This window comes from Ranitomeya variabilis, chromosome 2 (assembly GCF_051348905.1).
Source record: "Ranitomeya variabilis isolate aRanVar5 chromosome 2, aRanVar5.hap1, whole genome shotgun sequence".
Classification (NCBI taxonomy): Eukaryota; Metazoa; Chordata; class Amphibia; order Anura; family Dendrobatidae; genus Ranitomeya; species Ranitomeya variabilis.
In genome coordinates this window covers 362,434,039-362,449,597 of record NC_135233.1, presented here as the reverse complement: position 1 = coordinate 362,449,597, position 15,559 = coordinate 362,434,039, and the positions used below count along the sequence as shown (strand labels likewise).

At 46.2% G+C, this 15,559-nt stretch overlaps 2 protein-coding genes across 3 annotated transcripts in view; one reads left to right on the top strand and one right to left on the bottom strand.

Annotated features, from left to right (window-relative positions):
• ZNF541 (zinc finger protein 541) overlaps positions 1–5,714 on the bottom strand; it is a 61,629-nt gene extending 55,915 nt beyond the window's left edge. The window contains exon 1 of the mRNA XM_077285718.1: positions 5,477–5,714. Within this exon, the coding sequence (XP_077141833.1) occupies positions 5,477–5,537 (61 nt within the window). The 5' untranslated portion in view covers positions 5,538–5,714. The remainder of the gene's footprint in view (positions 1–5,476) is intronic.
• Positions 5,715–9,978: 4,264 nt separating this feature from the next.
• BICRA (BRD4 interacting chromatin remodeling complex associated protein) overlaps positions 9,979–15,559 on the top strand; it is a 71,814-nt gene continuing 66,233 nt past the window's right edge. Inside the window, exons 1-2 of one of the 2 annotated variants that reach the window (XM_077285715.1) lie at positions 9,979–9,996; positions 10,117–10,193. The gene's annotated coding sequence lies outside the window, so the exon portion shown is untranslated. Of the gene's footprint in view, positions 9,997–10,062; positions 10,194–15,559 lie in introns of those variants that run through there. The other variant, XM_077285716.1, reaches the window with a different exon arrangement.

The window sequence follows — 15,559 nt, the reverse complement described above, 5'->3', positions numbered from 1 at the left end:
TCTTCGTATTTACTCTTATAGTCTCCTGGTCAGTGGGGGTCCTCTTATATATGCTTATACTCTCTTGGTCGGGGGGTCCTCATATATGTACCCTTATACTTTTTTGGTCAGTGGGGGTCCTTGTATTTACTTTTATACTGTCCTGGTCAGGTGAGGTCCTTGTATTTACCCGTATACTGTCCTGGTCAGGGGGTCCTCGTATTTACCCTTATACTCTCCTGGTCAGGGGGTCCTCGTATTTACCCTTATACTCTCCTGGTCAGGGGGTTCTCGTATTTACCCTTATACTCTCCTGGTCAGGGGGTTCTCGTATTTACCCTTATACTCTCCTGGTCAGGGGGTTCTCCTATTTACCCTTATTCTCTCCTGGTCAGTGGGGCTCTTGAATATAACCTTATACTCTCCTGGTAAGGGGGTCCTTGTATTTACCCCTATACTTTCCTGGTCAGGGGGATCCTGCTACAGATGCTTATCACAAAATTAGAATATTATCAAAAAGTTAATTTATTTCAGTTCTTCAATGCAAAAAGTGAATCTCAAACTGTATAGAGTTATTACACACAGAGTGATCTATTTCAAGTGTTTATTTCTGTTAATGTTAATGATTATGGCTTATAGGCAATAAAAACGCAAAAGTCAACATCTCAGTAAATCAGAATAATTAACAAAAAAAATCACCTGTAAAGGCTTCCTAAGCTTTTAAAAAGGTTCCTTACTGTTTCAGTAGCTCCACAATCATGGGGAAGACTGCTGACCTGACAGATGTCCAGAAGGCAGTCATTGACACACTCCACAAGGAGGGGAAGCCACAAAAGGTCATTGCTAAATAAGCTGGCTGTTCACAGAGTGCTGTATCCAAGCATATTAATGGAAAGTTGAGTAGAAGGAAAAAGTGTGGAAGAAAAAGGTGCACAAGCAAACGGGATAACCGCAGCCTTGAAAGGATTGTTAAGAAAAGGCCATTCAATAATGTGGGGGAGATTCACAAGGAGTGGACTGCTGCTGGAGTCTTTGCTTCAAGATCCACCACACACAGACATGTCCAGGACATGGGCTACAAGTGTCACATTCCTTGTGTCAGCCACTCATGATCAATAGACAATTCCAGAAGCGTCTTACCTGGGTCAAGGAGAAAAAGAACTGGACTGTTGTCAGTGGTGCAGGTGTTGTTTTCAGATGAAAGTAAATTTTGCATTTCATTTGGAAATCAAGGTCCCAGAGTCTGGAGGAAGAGTGGAGAGGCCACAATCCAAGCTGCTGGAGGTCTAGTGTGAAGTTTCCACAATCAGTGATGGTTTGGGGAGCCATGTCATCTGCTGGTGTAGGTCCACTGTGTTTTATCAAGACCAAAGGCAGCGCAGCCGTCTACCAGGACATTTTATTGCACTTCATGCTTCCCTCTGCCAACAAGCTTTATGGAGATGGAAATGTCATTCTCCAGCAGGACTTGGCCCCTGTCCACACGGCCAAAAGTACCAATACCTGGTTTACAAACAACAGTATCACTGTGCTTGATGGGCAGCAAACTCATCTGACATTAACCCCATAGAGAATCTATGTGTATTGTCAAGAGGAAGATGACAGACACCAGACCCGACAATGCAGACGAGCTGATGGCTGCTATCAAAGCAACCTGGGCTTCCATAACCCCTCAGCAGTGCCACAGGCTGATCGCCTCCATGCCACACCGCATTGATACAGTAATTGATACAAAAGGAGCCCCGACCAAGTATTGAGTTCATTTACGGAACATACATTTCAGCAGGCCAACATTTCGGACTTTAAAATCATTTTTCAAGCTGGTGTTATAAAGTATTCTAATTTACTGAGATAATGACTTTTGGGTTTTCATTGGCTGTAAGCTATAATCATCAACATTAACAGAAATAAACATGAAATAGATCACTCTGTATTGACGCTATACACTCACCGGCCACTTTATTAGGTACACCATGCTAGTAACGGGTTGGACCCCCTTTTGCCTTCAGAACTGCCTCAATTCTTCGTGGCATAGATTCAACAAGGTGCTGGAAGCATTCCTCAGAGATTTTGGTCCATATTGACATGATGGCATCACACAGTTGCCGCAGATTTGTCGGCTGCACATCCCAAAGATGCTCCATACAAGGCAGGATGGATCCATGCTTTCATGTTGTTTACGCCAAATTCTGACCCTACCATCCGAATGTCGCAGCAGAAATCGAGACTCATCAGACCAAGCAACGTTTTTCCAATCTTCTACTGTCCAATTTCGATGAGCTTGTACAAATTGTAGCCTCAGTTTCCTGTTCTTAGCTGAAAGGAGTGGTACCCGGTGTGGTCTTCAGCTGCTGTAGCCCATCTGCCTCAAAGTTCGACGCACTGTGCGTTCAGAGATGCTCTTAGGCCTACCTTGGTTGTAACGGGTGGCGATTTGAGTCACTGTTGCCTTTCTATCAGCTCGAACCAGTCTGCCCATTCTCCTCTGACCTCTGGCATCAACAAGGCATTTCCGCCCACAGAACTGCCGCTCACTGGATTTTTTTTCTTTTTCGGACCATTCTCTGTAAACCCTAGAGATGGTTGTGCGTGAAAATCCCAGTAGATCAGCAGTTTCTGAAATACTCAGACCAGCCCTTCTGGCACCAACAACCATGCCACGTTCAAAGGCACTCAAATCACCTTTCTTCCCCATACTGATGCTCGGTTTGAACTGCAGGAGATTGTCTTGACCATGTCTACATGCCTAAATGCACTGAGTTGCCGCCATGTGATTGGCTGATTAGAAATTAAGTGTTAACAAGAAGTTGGACAGGTGTACCTAATAAAGTGGCCGGTGAGTGTATAATATAGGAGTTTCACTTTTGTATTGAAGAACTGAAATAAAATAACTTTTTGATGATATTCTAATTTTGTGAGAAGCACTTGTATATATACTCTTGCAAATTTTGCAAAATGCAGCAGTCACTTCTTTCAGAGTTTTATTCAGCGTTTTTCAGCATTTGAAAGCAATAGATATGAGGTTTTGCTGCATTTTTGGTGCCAAAACCTGATGAAGTTGAATCATATTTTTTTTATGCACTAAACTTTATCAGGATGCACATGAGAAAAATGAACCATGACAAAAACACAGCTTAAAGTTTGCATTAAAAAAGCTGCAAAAACGTAATGTGTGAACATAGCCTGATACTCTCCTGGTCAGTGGGGTCCTCCTTTATATAACCTTATATTCTCCTGGTCAGGGGGTCCTCGTATTTACTCTTGTATTTTCCTGGACAGTGGGGTCCTCATATATACCTTAAACTCTCCTGGTCAGGTGGGGTAATTGTATTTTCCCTTATACTTTCCTGGTCGGGGGGTCCGTGTATCTTCCCTTATACTCCCCTCATCGGGGGGTCCCTGTATTTTCCCTTATACTTTCCTGGTCGGGGGGTCCGTGTATCTTCCCTTATACTCTCCTCATCAGGGGGGTCCTCGCATTTCCCATTATACTCTCCTGGTGGGGGGGTGTCCACATATTTTTCCTTATACTTTCCTGGTCACAGGGGTCTGCGTATTTACCCTTAGGCTAAGTGCACACATAGCGGATTTCTGTGCGGATTTTTCCGCTCAGTTTTTTAAAAATCCGCAGGTAAAACGCACTGTGTTTTACCTGCAGATTACCCGTGGATTTCCAGCTTTTTTTGTGCGGATTTCACCTGCATTTTTACACCTGCGGATTCCTATAAAGGAACAGGTGTAAAACGCTGCGGAATCCGCACAAAGAATTGTCATGCTGCGGAAAATAAACCGCAGCGTTTCCGCACTGTATTTTCCACACCATGTGCACTGCGGATTTGGTTTTCCATAGGTTTACATGGTACTGTACAACGCATGGAAAACAGCTGCAGATCCGCAACATGTGCACATAGCCTTATACTCTCCTGGTCAGGGGTCCGTGTATTTACCCTTATACTCTCCTGATCAGGGGGGGTCCGTGTATTTACCTATACTCTCCTGATCAGGGGGGGGCCGTGTATTTACCCTTATACTCTCCTGATCAGGGGGGTCCGTGTATTTACCCTTATAGTCTCCTGATCAGGGGGGGTCCGTGTATTTACCCTTATACTCTCCTGATCAGGGGGGGTCCGTGTATTTACCTATACTCTCCTGATCAGGGGGGGGGCCGTGTATTTACCCTTATACTCTCCTGATCAGGGGGGTCCGTGTATTTACCCTTATACTCTCCTGATCAGGGGGGGTCCGTGTATTTACCTATACTCTCCTGATCAGGGGGGTCTGTGTATTTACCTATACTCTCCTGATCAGGGGGGGGGCCGTGTATTTACCCTTATACTCTCCTGATCAGGGGGGTCCATGTATTTACCCTTATACTCTCCTGATCAGGGGGGGTCCGTGTATTTACCTATACTCTCCTGATCAGGGGGGTCTGTGTATTTACCTATACTCTCCTGATCAGGGGGGGGGCCGTGTATTTACCCTTATACTCTCCTGATCAGGGGGGTCCATGTATTTACCCTTATACTCTCCTGATCAGGGGGGTCCGTGTATTTACCCTTATACTCTCCTGATCGGGGGGGGTCCGTGTATTTACCTATACTCTCCTGATCAGGGGGGTCTGTGTATTTACCTATACTCTCCTGATCAGGGGGGGGCCGTGTATTTACCCTTATACTCTCCTGATCAGGGGGGTCCGTGTAGTTACCCTTATACTCTCCTGATCAGGGGGGTCCGTGTATTTACCCTTATAATCAGGGTGTCTCCTGATGTCTGTTAACATATTCGCAGCGCTTTACAGGTTGCACACATCATCGCTGTCCCCGAGGGGGCTCACAATCTAGATTCCCTGTCAGTATGTCTGTTCTGCACAATAGTTGGAGGCCCTGTGAACTAACCATCTCGGAGTGTTTTCCTAGGACACTGTGCTGTATCAGTCCTATTACTCCTCCTGGAAATGTAGGAATAAACTGACAACAGTGCGCCCCTCCACCCACACTGGCACGGTGAACAGTAAAGACCAAAATCGTCAATGACTACATTTCCAGGAGGAATAACAGAAGCACAGCATAACCCACAGTACTGGGGGAAAAGAAGCTGCACACAACTGTTATGTAAACCGAGCCCTCCCGCCCTCCCTCCCTCCCTCCCTCCCTGCCTGCCTGCCTGCCTGCCTGCCTGCCTGCCTGCCTGCCTGCCTGCCTGCCTGCCTGCCTGCCTGCCTGCCCGCACCCCCGGGGGTCGGCGGCACAGTCAGTGACCCTTCACAGCGCTGCGCTCGCACTTTATATAGCGTCCTCGCGCACCCATCCCTGTCAGGACACTGTGCCGTTCAAATCCGACCAATGACAGCGTACAAACAAACCCTCTGCCCCTCCCCCTTGATTAATTATTACGCACGGATGTCTATCACTTTCAACACGCCCAATCGGTCAGCAGGGTGGCCCACGAAGACCCGCCCACTTCACCTGAGCCTGAGCCAATCACAGCGAGTTGTTACCTCTCTGGCAGAACCAGTTTATAATGGTTCCAGGTAGGACCCCGGCTATAGGCGGCTTCATCACTGCCTGCGTAGAGCGCTATAGAAACGTAAATACGCTGTGTACTGAGCGCGGAAGCAGAAGTGCTGGGAGCAGGCCGGCCGGGTGTTGTGTGTAAACAGCCTGTGCGTCTGGTACCTAAAGTGCCCAGTGCGCATGACATTGCTAGGGCAGAGGGGACCAAGACACTATGTGCACAGAACTTTGTAAATAAAGTTGTTTTTTTAACCCCTTCATGATTGGGTAACTGCATTTTTGTCTTTTTTTAATCTTTTGCCCTTTTTTTCTCGTCCTGTCGTCATTTTACCTCATAATGTACTGAAAAACGAAAAAAAATCCAAATGTATTGAAATGGTGAAAAATACCTGCTATTCATTTTTTTAAATTATTTTACTGTGTTCGTTGTGCTGTAAAAATAACCTGGCGATATTATTCTCCAGGCCAGTACAATGTCGGTGATACCAGAGTTATAGTTTATTTATATTTTATTTTAGTGGTTAAAACAAATCCAAACTTTGTAAAAAATAAAAATTATGTGTCCATTTTCCGAGCTGCGTAACGGATTTTTTTATGTCGATTCAGCGGTATCCTAGCATCAAGCTGATGTTTTTATTGATTCCATTTTGGGGTGCATATTAGTTTTTTATTGCAGGTTTTTTTTAGGGTGGGAGGAACAAAAACCGCCATTTGTGACTTTTCTTATTTTTTTTCTCTTTTTGGTGTTTAATGCAGGGTTTATATAACTTTATATATAGATAGATCGGACGGTTACAGACATGAGGACACCAAATATGTTTTTTTTTAATTTCTTTATCTGGAAAACTTAAATGCAATCTTATATATATATATTCCCCCATATTGCGATGCACGGACCTCCGCGGGTCTCGTGACCTGAGCGTGACAGCCTAATCCATGCCTATGAAGCCATTGAGTTCTGATCAGGAGACCCTCACAGTCAGTACTAGGACCATCAATGATGGCAATTGTAGACGTCAATGTTTTGAAATGGGAGAGAATGGAGATTGTCCCCATACAGAATCTGCATACAAGTCAGCCAGCACCAGCACCATGTCAGGGTACGTGTCCACGGTCAGGAAACGCTGCGTGTTTGACGCTGCGTGGGGCCGCAGCATCAAACATGCAGCGTCCAGATGTTCCATCATAGTGGAGGGGATTTTTTGAAATCCCGTGTCCACTATGTGTGGAAACTCGCACGCGGCGGCCCTGCGACTCCGGACATGCTGCGCGTCTTTTCAGATCGCAGCATGTCCGTGTACCTTGTGGCGACGCTGCGCAGCCGCAAGGAATAACACAGGGCCCTATGCGAGGGGTGCGATGATCCCGGATGTGTACAATGAACACATCCGGCATCATCGCGTCCCAGAAGGGGGCGGGGCTTAGCGCCGAGCGGGTTTGCCGCTCCAACGATACCGCCGGCCATCCTGATCGTGGACATGTACCCTCATATGGCGATATACACGTATGTGGATCCCAATACACGTGTCCGGATTAAGCCAAAAGTCGTCAGTCCGTATAATACAAGTAGAGAAACAATTCATCACCGTGTAAATAGATTTCCTCAATGGTTCCTAAGGCCATGTTCACACGGTCAGTATTTGGTCAGTATTTTACCTCAGTATTTCTAAGGCAAAATCAGGAGTGGAACAATCAGAGGAAAAGTATAATAGAAACATATGCACCACTTCTGTATTTATCACCCACTCCTGGTTTTGGCTTACAAATATGTAAAATACTGAACAAATACTGATAGTGTGAATGTGACCTAATATTGGGCACTGGTGGGTCGTTAAGAGTGGGTAATGATGGGTCGTTAAGAGTGGGTAATGGTGGGCCGCTAAGAGTGGGTAATAGTGGGACGTTAAGAGTGAGTAATGATGGGTCGCTAAGAGTGGGTAATGGTGGGACGTTAAGGGTGGGTAATAGTGGGACGTTAAGAGTTGGTAATGGTGGGACGTTAAGAGTGGGTAATGGTGGGATGTTAAGAGTGGGTAATGGTGGGACGTTAAGAGTGGGTAATGGTGGGACGTTCAGAGTGAGTAATGGTGGGTCTTTAAGAGTGGGTAATGGTGGGACGTTAAGAGTGAGTAATGGTGGGTCGTTAAGAGTGGGTAATGGTGGGACGTTAAGAGTGAGTAATGGTGGGTCGTTAAGAGTGGGTAATGGTGGGTCGTTAAGAGTGGGTAATGGTGGGTCGTTAAGAGTGGGTAATGGTGGGCCGCTAAGAGTGGGTAATAGTGGGACGTTAAGAGTGAGCAATGATGGGTCGCTAAGAGTGGGTAATGGTGGGACGTTAAGAGTGGGTAATGGTGGGACGTTAAGAGTGAGTAATGGTGGGTCGTTAAGAGTGGGTAATGGTGGGTCGTTAAGAGTGGGTAATGGTGGGACGTTAAGAGTGAGTAATGGTGGGTCGTTAAGAGTGGGTAATGGTGGGTCGTTAAGAGTGGGTAATGGTGGGTCGTTAAGAGTGGGTAATGGTGGGCCGCTAAGAGTGGGTAATAGTGGGACGTTAAGAGTGAGCAATGATGGGTCGCTAAGAGGGGGTAATGGTGGGACGTTAAGAGGGGTAATGGTGGGACGTTAAGAGGGGGTAATGGTGGGACGTTAAGAGTGGGTAATGGTGGGACGTTAAGAGTGAGCAATGGTGGGTCGTTAAGAGTGGGTAATGGTGGGTCGTTAAGAGTGGGTAATGGTGGGTCGTTAAGAGTGGGTAATGGTGGGCCGCTAAGAGTGGGTAATAGTGGGACGTTAAGAGTGAGCAATGATGGGTCGCTAAGAGGGGGTAATGGTGGGTCGTTAAGAGTGGGTAATGGTGGGTCGTTAAGAGTGGGTAATGGTGGGTCGTTAAGAGTGGGTAATGGTGGGCCGCTAAGAGTGGGTAATAGTGGGACGTTAAGAGTGAGCAATGATGGGTCGCTAAGAGGGGGTAATGGTGGGACGTTAAGAGTGAGTATTGGTGGGTCGTTAAGAGTGGGTAATGATGGGTCGTTAAGAGTGGGTAATGGTGGGTCGTTAAGAGTGGGTAATGGTGGACCGCTAAGAGTGGGTAATGGTGGGACGTTAAGAGTGGGTAATGGTGGGCCGCGAAGAGTGGGTAATAGTGGGACATTAACAGTGGGTAATAGTGGAACATTAACAGTGGGTAATACTGGACTGTTAACAGTGGGTAATGGTGGGCCATTAAACGACTGCTGATCAGCCGTCACTTAGGTTACGTTCCCACAATGAATGTTTATTGAGTTTGTGATGTTTCAACTTTTCTGCACCATTTTGTTACTTGCATTATTTTACATGCATTTTTTGTCTTTTGTTGGTGTGTCATGTTTTGAATAAAGTTGCATTTTTTTTATACTATTTTGACACTATATTGTTTTTGATAGTATTTGGCTTTGACAAAACTTTATTCATATTCTTGTGTGAATTACATGCATTTTTCATGCGTTTCCACTGCAGTTTGTTACCTGTGGATTTTCCACACCTAAAGTCTATAGGGAATATGTACACCAAAAACTCAGCTTACTCGCAGGAGGAACTGATGCACCGTGGATCTGATACACGCACCGTGGATCTGATACACGCACCGCAGGTCAGTTCACACTGAGAAAGAAAGAACTGTTTTTGAAAAATATGCAGCGTAAAAAAAAAGCACTGAAAAATCTTTGTGTGAACGTAGCCTTAAAGGAAATCTATTGAGCCTGAGAGCGGCATGATGGAGGGGCAGAGACCCTGATTTCAGCGTTGTGTAACGGATTCTCATTGGAAATCGCTCCAGATTTGAGTTTTAATTCAAAATTACTTTCAGAAAGAGTAAAGAAAAACAAAACAAACAAAAAATAAGAGTAAATAAAACAGAAAAAAAACCAAACAAAACAAAAAGAAGCTGAGTTTCCACCCCAGAAAATTAAAAATAACTCCGTAACAGATTTCTGAATCCGCGAAACAATAATCGCTGCGATCGGGTTCGGTGTGACCTCGGCCTCAGAACTTGGCGCTGTCTCCTCTCTGGGTGAGGGGTATGGTTTTTGTCATACAAGTTCCCTGTGGATTCAAAGCTCCAAAAACTTTGAGAGAGAGTGCAGCAGCCTTTATTGCAGTAGCCTTTAGTGCAGCAGCAGTAGCCTTTAGTGTAGTAGCCTTTAGTGTAGTAGCCTTTAGTGCAGCCGCTGTAGCCTTTAGTGCAGGAGGACAGCCTGCCCTGACCCCGAGTCCTGCTGCTGCTCACACTCCTCTGCCCCCCAGGGCTCCTGCCGGGCTGATTTGCATGTCAATGTCAGCAGCAGCAGCAGGCAGTGCCCAGTGTGGGGGCAGAGCTCTCCTCCCAGCACCTCCTATTTGGGTGGGTTCCATTGTTTTGGAGGAGGGGAGAGAAGGGAGGAGACTCGGGAGTGGGAAGTGGGGAAAAAAAAAAAAACCCTCTGCGATCAATTTTTTTTTTTAATTTCCTTCCTCCAGGAAACGAGAGGTGAATTTGTGGTGATTTTGAGGCTGTGGTCTGGGGGCGGCTGCGGGCCGGGGGGCAGCGCTGTGCCCTCTGCAGCGGCGCCATCTCGTCAGGCTTCGCACTAACCCTCTATGTGTCTAGGCCACTTGGGTCCTGCATTGAGAGCCCGTGCTGGGATGACTCGGAGACCCCGGGCCGACTGCTGCTCAAACACCGCGGTGAGTTTGTTACAATTGTAGCGATTTCTCTTTAAATGTGTGTAAGTGTGCCCTTACCTGCACCCTCCGCAGGAGCCGCCGGGGCCGGGGGGAGAGGGGGAGCACCCAGCCCCCAATTACACCCAGCACCACCCCCCCTGCTCTCCTGCAGCTCACCCCCCTCTCTCCTCTGCTCCCTGTCACGTCTGCAGGATGCAATGGGGGCTTCTCCTGCAAGATAGTGGGGGCAGCAAGATGCTGATCAGCCCCCCTTACAAATCTCATGCACCCCCTTGCCTGTGGCCTGGTGATAGGAATGCAATGCACACACATCCCCCTGTGTATAATATGGGGGTGTCCATGGTTAACCCCTCCATCCCACCAATATTGCAAGCTTATGTCATCTGCAAACATGGGGGCCCTGCTGGAGTCTAAAGAATTGGGCGCCCCCCTATATAGACTTGGGGATACCCCTACCCCCCAACCATAGGAAGCGTCTGTGATTATTTTTGCTTATTAGTATGACATTGGGGTTTCCCCTATACATTCCAGCGATGGTGTATTGGATGCAGAATGCATTGATGGTGGAGAGCGGTGCACGTCGCGGTTCACAAGATCTGCCCTGAAGTTTAGTGAGCGCTCTGCGTGTTATGGTCGGGGCCTTTATTGCTATAGGATGTCTGTGTGTGTTTATATGGGGAGTTGAGAAGAATTGGCGTGGTTTCCCTTTAATCCCCCCCATTCTATTTAGTGTGTAATGCGCCCATCGGAGACCCCCGCCTCTTCTGTTCTGTATCGGAGACCCCCGCCTCTTCTGTTCTGTATCGGGGAACCTCCGTCTCGTTATATCATAAAAATAAAATCCAGCCGTACCTGTAATGCATATGTCCAGTTATTGGTGCGGTTCCCCTTAATCTCATGTCCGAACATTCCGTTTGTGACCTTTACGGAACGCACCATTGGAATAAGCGATCCATTGCGTCACCCAAGGAATGGAAACTAGATCGACCCCATTGATTTTAATGGGGTCCGGATTAGATCTTTTTAGACGATAATAATTCTGCATACAGGATTTTTTTTTCCCAGTTGTAAAAATTCCGGCCCCATTACTGATCACAGCAGTGGATCACTTATTCTGTCTGTCATAATATTTGTGGGGTGTCCCTCTAGCACGCCCTATGGTGAAGAGGGTTAGCCTCTTTTTTGGGGGAGTAAGATTGTGATTTGCATGGCTGTCCCACTTGTAGGAGGAGAGGCAAGCGACGTTACATCTGTACAAGCAACTCCGCCACTGTATGTGAACCCGGGATTTCATGTGACAGTTCTTCCTGGCGTGTGAGTAAAAATGGAGACTGGTGTCATAGAATGACATCTGGAGGGATTGATTGGGTCCCCCCTTTAACCGACTCCTTACCAATGACGATTCTGAGGTCTCATCGTCCCCGATTGTGGTAAATGCTGGAGAATTTATGCAGTTGGACATTTTCCCAGATTGTTATTTTTTACTATATTATTCTTATATGTTGTTTTTATAAGTTTATGTTGATCATTCGTCACTTATGGAACGCCAACTTATTCTGCAGACATTGCCACATCAGACCCCATCTCGTACTTATGGGTACAATCCGAAAAAAGCCGCGAGAACTCGTTAGGCCTCATTCTGATTATTTTTCACATACAAAAAATTGGACCCATTATCTTGATCAAAGTGTGGTCCAAGCATCATCTGAACAAACAAAAACCTCCACCATCGACATTCTGAGAGTCCGTGAAAATCGGATCACACTCAGATGTAATTTTTTCACTGACTCGCTGACTTACATTCCCGATTTTGATCCGACCCTTGGATAAAAATCAAAGGTATCTCCAATATTTTCCACAGATCACTCGGTTCGAGGAAAAATTCGGACCTGTGAATGGCCCTATAGACTATCATGGGTATGAGTGAAAAACACGGATCGCACTCGTGCGCAAAAATCCGACATCTGAACGAGGCCTTAGGCTCTTGTATTAGATGTTTAAGCCCTCTTGCAACCTAACCTGTCTTCTAGGTCCACCTCCATGTTTTAACAATTTAAACCCCACTATAAAATAGGACACTGAACAAGGATACTGAGTATAGAGGGGATGTCTGGTGTGTGTATGTATATATAGGCCTTTAAAAAAAAAAGAAAGTAGTGTCTCTGTTTACCTGCCCAGAAGCAATTGCACATGACCGCTGCAGGCAATCACTGGCTTCTGTGGTCTTGTGATAGATGCAAGCGTCATTGCCGAGGCTAGTGATTGGCTGCAGCAGTCACGTGCATGATGGATGGCACATCATCACCACAGAAGATAAACATAAGACTGCTGGGGACAGCGGTGCTGCGAGGGAGTGTTTGTATTGTTTGTTTTTGTTTTGTTTTTTTATTTTATTTACCTTCCCACAATTAGTCAGTTTTCCTTTTAATCACCGTAATGTCCTGTATCCGCAGGCCAAGCTGCTGGTAAAGGAGCGAATGCTTGTGACTAGTACCTACATTTTGAGGATTTTTTTGAATTGATTAAAAAAAATACTGCCGACCCCCTAAGATTGCCACTTGGGCTCCTGGATTAATGTAGAAAGTCATTATTATTTTGCACATTTATAGTATATCCACATAACCGTAAATGTATGGTAGATGCTAGAGTTATTGCAAATCGATTTGTAGCATCTAGTCCAATTCCTGGCCTGGCGCGACCTCATCGCAACGCCGGCATGGTGGCTTATGGAAAGAGGAGCCGCAGATACTGGTAGGTGGGAGGCGGATGACGAGGCTCACGACTGATGGCCATAGATCGCTGACCTAGCCACTGGACTCAGTCTGGCAAATCAATTTGCACCAACTCTAGAAGATTCGAGTCTCACCACCACTCAGCACTACATGACGCATTTTAGGCCAGAGGTGTCAAACTGCATTCCTCGAGGGCTTCCACAAGGTGCTGGAATCATTCTGGGCAGGTGATTAAATTATCACCTGTGCAATACAAGGGAATCCTGAGAACATGACCTGTTGGCGGCCCTTGAGGAATGCAGTTTGACACCTCTGTTTTAGGCCATATTGAGCTGTGAACCTTCTATCGGTATATATTGCCTAAAGATGATGGCGGTATTACATAGTCGTAGGTATGTCGAGTCTTAGCGCCTGTAATAACCGTTACGCACCGCAAATTCTAGACCGGCCACAAATCTCTTGTGCCGAACAACCTCGTATCTGACTGTGTAATGACATGTGGTTGTTGCATTTGGGTTAGGAGACCCATGGCCACTCTGTAAATCGTGTCCTGCACGTGGACCGTTGAGGTGGCCCTTGGGTGAACATTGGAAATCTGGCCACTCCTATGCAATACAGATTCTAAAAAACGTGAAAAACGGCTGACTAGTCCCTTACATCAACACTGGTGTAACGAAATGTTAGCAAATAATTTTGGTGATCACTCATAGTTTAGGCAGTGCGATTGCCCTTCTAGGAATTGCATCTATACAAGATAACATAGAGGGCCAAAAAAAATAGCTGGGCGGGAAATCCATTGCGTGTTAGGCTACTTTCACACTAGCGTCGTGCACTGCACATCGCTATGCGTCGTTTTGCAGAAAAAACGCATCCTGCAAAAGTGCTTGCAGGATGCGTTTTTTCTCCATAGACTTTTATTAGCGACGCATTGCCACACGTCGCAACCGTCGTGCGACAGTTGCGTCGGACCGTCGCCACCAAAAAACGTTGCTTGTAACGTTTTTTGGTGCGTCTTCTGCAGCATTTCCGACCGCGCATGCGCGGCCGGAACTCTGCCCCTGCCTCCCCGCACCTCACAATGGGGCAGCGGATGCGTTGGAAAACTGCATCCGCTGCCCCCGTTGTGCGGCGCATTCACAGCTAGCGTCAGTATGTCGCATAGCGACGTGCAGTGCATGACGCTAGTGTGAAAGTAGCCTTACAGTACCGAAAGTTTCCAGAGAAAATCCTCATTGGAAATTCTGCTCCTTTTCATTATGGATTTCATCTTTTGCAATACTGAGGGGTGAAGTCTGTTGTAATTGCACCTGATATAGTGTGGGTTTTTACAGCTGCGGAAAATCTGTAGCAGCTAAGTCCCAAATGGACATAACTTCGAAGTCGCTGTACAGCTTGGAGAATTTCAGTTGCATCGGCCAACAGCTTCTTGTATATGGGGGTCCTGGACAGATGATGCTGGGGGGAGGGAAGGGTCCGGCACATTGGATTTTCAACTGCTGATCACTTTATTCTCCAGGAGGCCGCTGCCAGATGGTAGCCACAGTGTCTTGTGAGCACTGGAGCGCCCAAATGAGCCCATCATTTCCATGTATGGGGTCTCGGAAGTGATAGAGAAGAGATATCCACTTTAACTGGTTGACCGGTGGCGCTGAGTTTTGCAGGTTCCAACCAGCATTCGACTTAGTTTGAATGTTTTTATTTATTTTTTCTTGTAAAATCCAAAAGATTACTAGAATATACTAAAAGTACAAAATGGTTTAGGGTATGTGCACAGGTTGTGGATTTTGCTGCGGATTCGCAGCAGTTTTCCCTGAGTTTACAGTACCATGTAAACCTATGGAAAACAAAATCTGCAGTGCACATGCTGTGGGAAAAAATGCGTGGAAACGTAGTGTTTATTCCGCAGCATGTCAATTCTTTGTGCGGATTCCGCAGCGGTTTACACCTGCTCCATAATAGCAATCCACAGGTGTTAAACTGCAGGTGAAATCCGCAAAAAAAAACGCAGTAATTCCGCAGGTAATCCGCAGTGTGGTTTACCTGCGGATTTACCAAAATCAGTCCGGAAAAATCTGCACCACTTTCCGCAACGTGTGCTTGTGGCCTTAAGGTTCGGGTATACGCAGTGCTGTCAATGGCCTCGATCAGGCCTAGCTTTCAAATTCCTTGGCCAATGACGTTCCCGTAGTCATAAGGTTGTGTCTTTACGACGGCTTTAAAGATTCCTAGGTACCAGAAAATGTACACGAGGACAAAACACAGCCTCCATTCCATTCCCAAAAAATTGAAAGTCCATATCCTATGACTTGTAAAAATAAAACAATGTCATTTGGGAATATGGATCAAAAAAGTAGACCTCTAATGCCCAAAGGTATGGACGATGGGGTGGCTGGACGCTGGTACCCTCTCTGCCACCGATTCAGATGATCTCTCTTTAGTAGAGAAGGAAAGTCAGAAGTTGTGAGTCTCGTTATGTGATGGGTCATTGTGCTCTATTAGTTTTATGACTCGGAGAAAATGTATTGTAGTAATAATAAAGACGTGTAGTAATAATAAAGACATGTAGTAAAAATCCCGGGAGCTCTTACTCGATGAGTCCCCTTCTTGAAATTAGGACAATTCCAAAACTTTTTC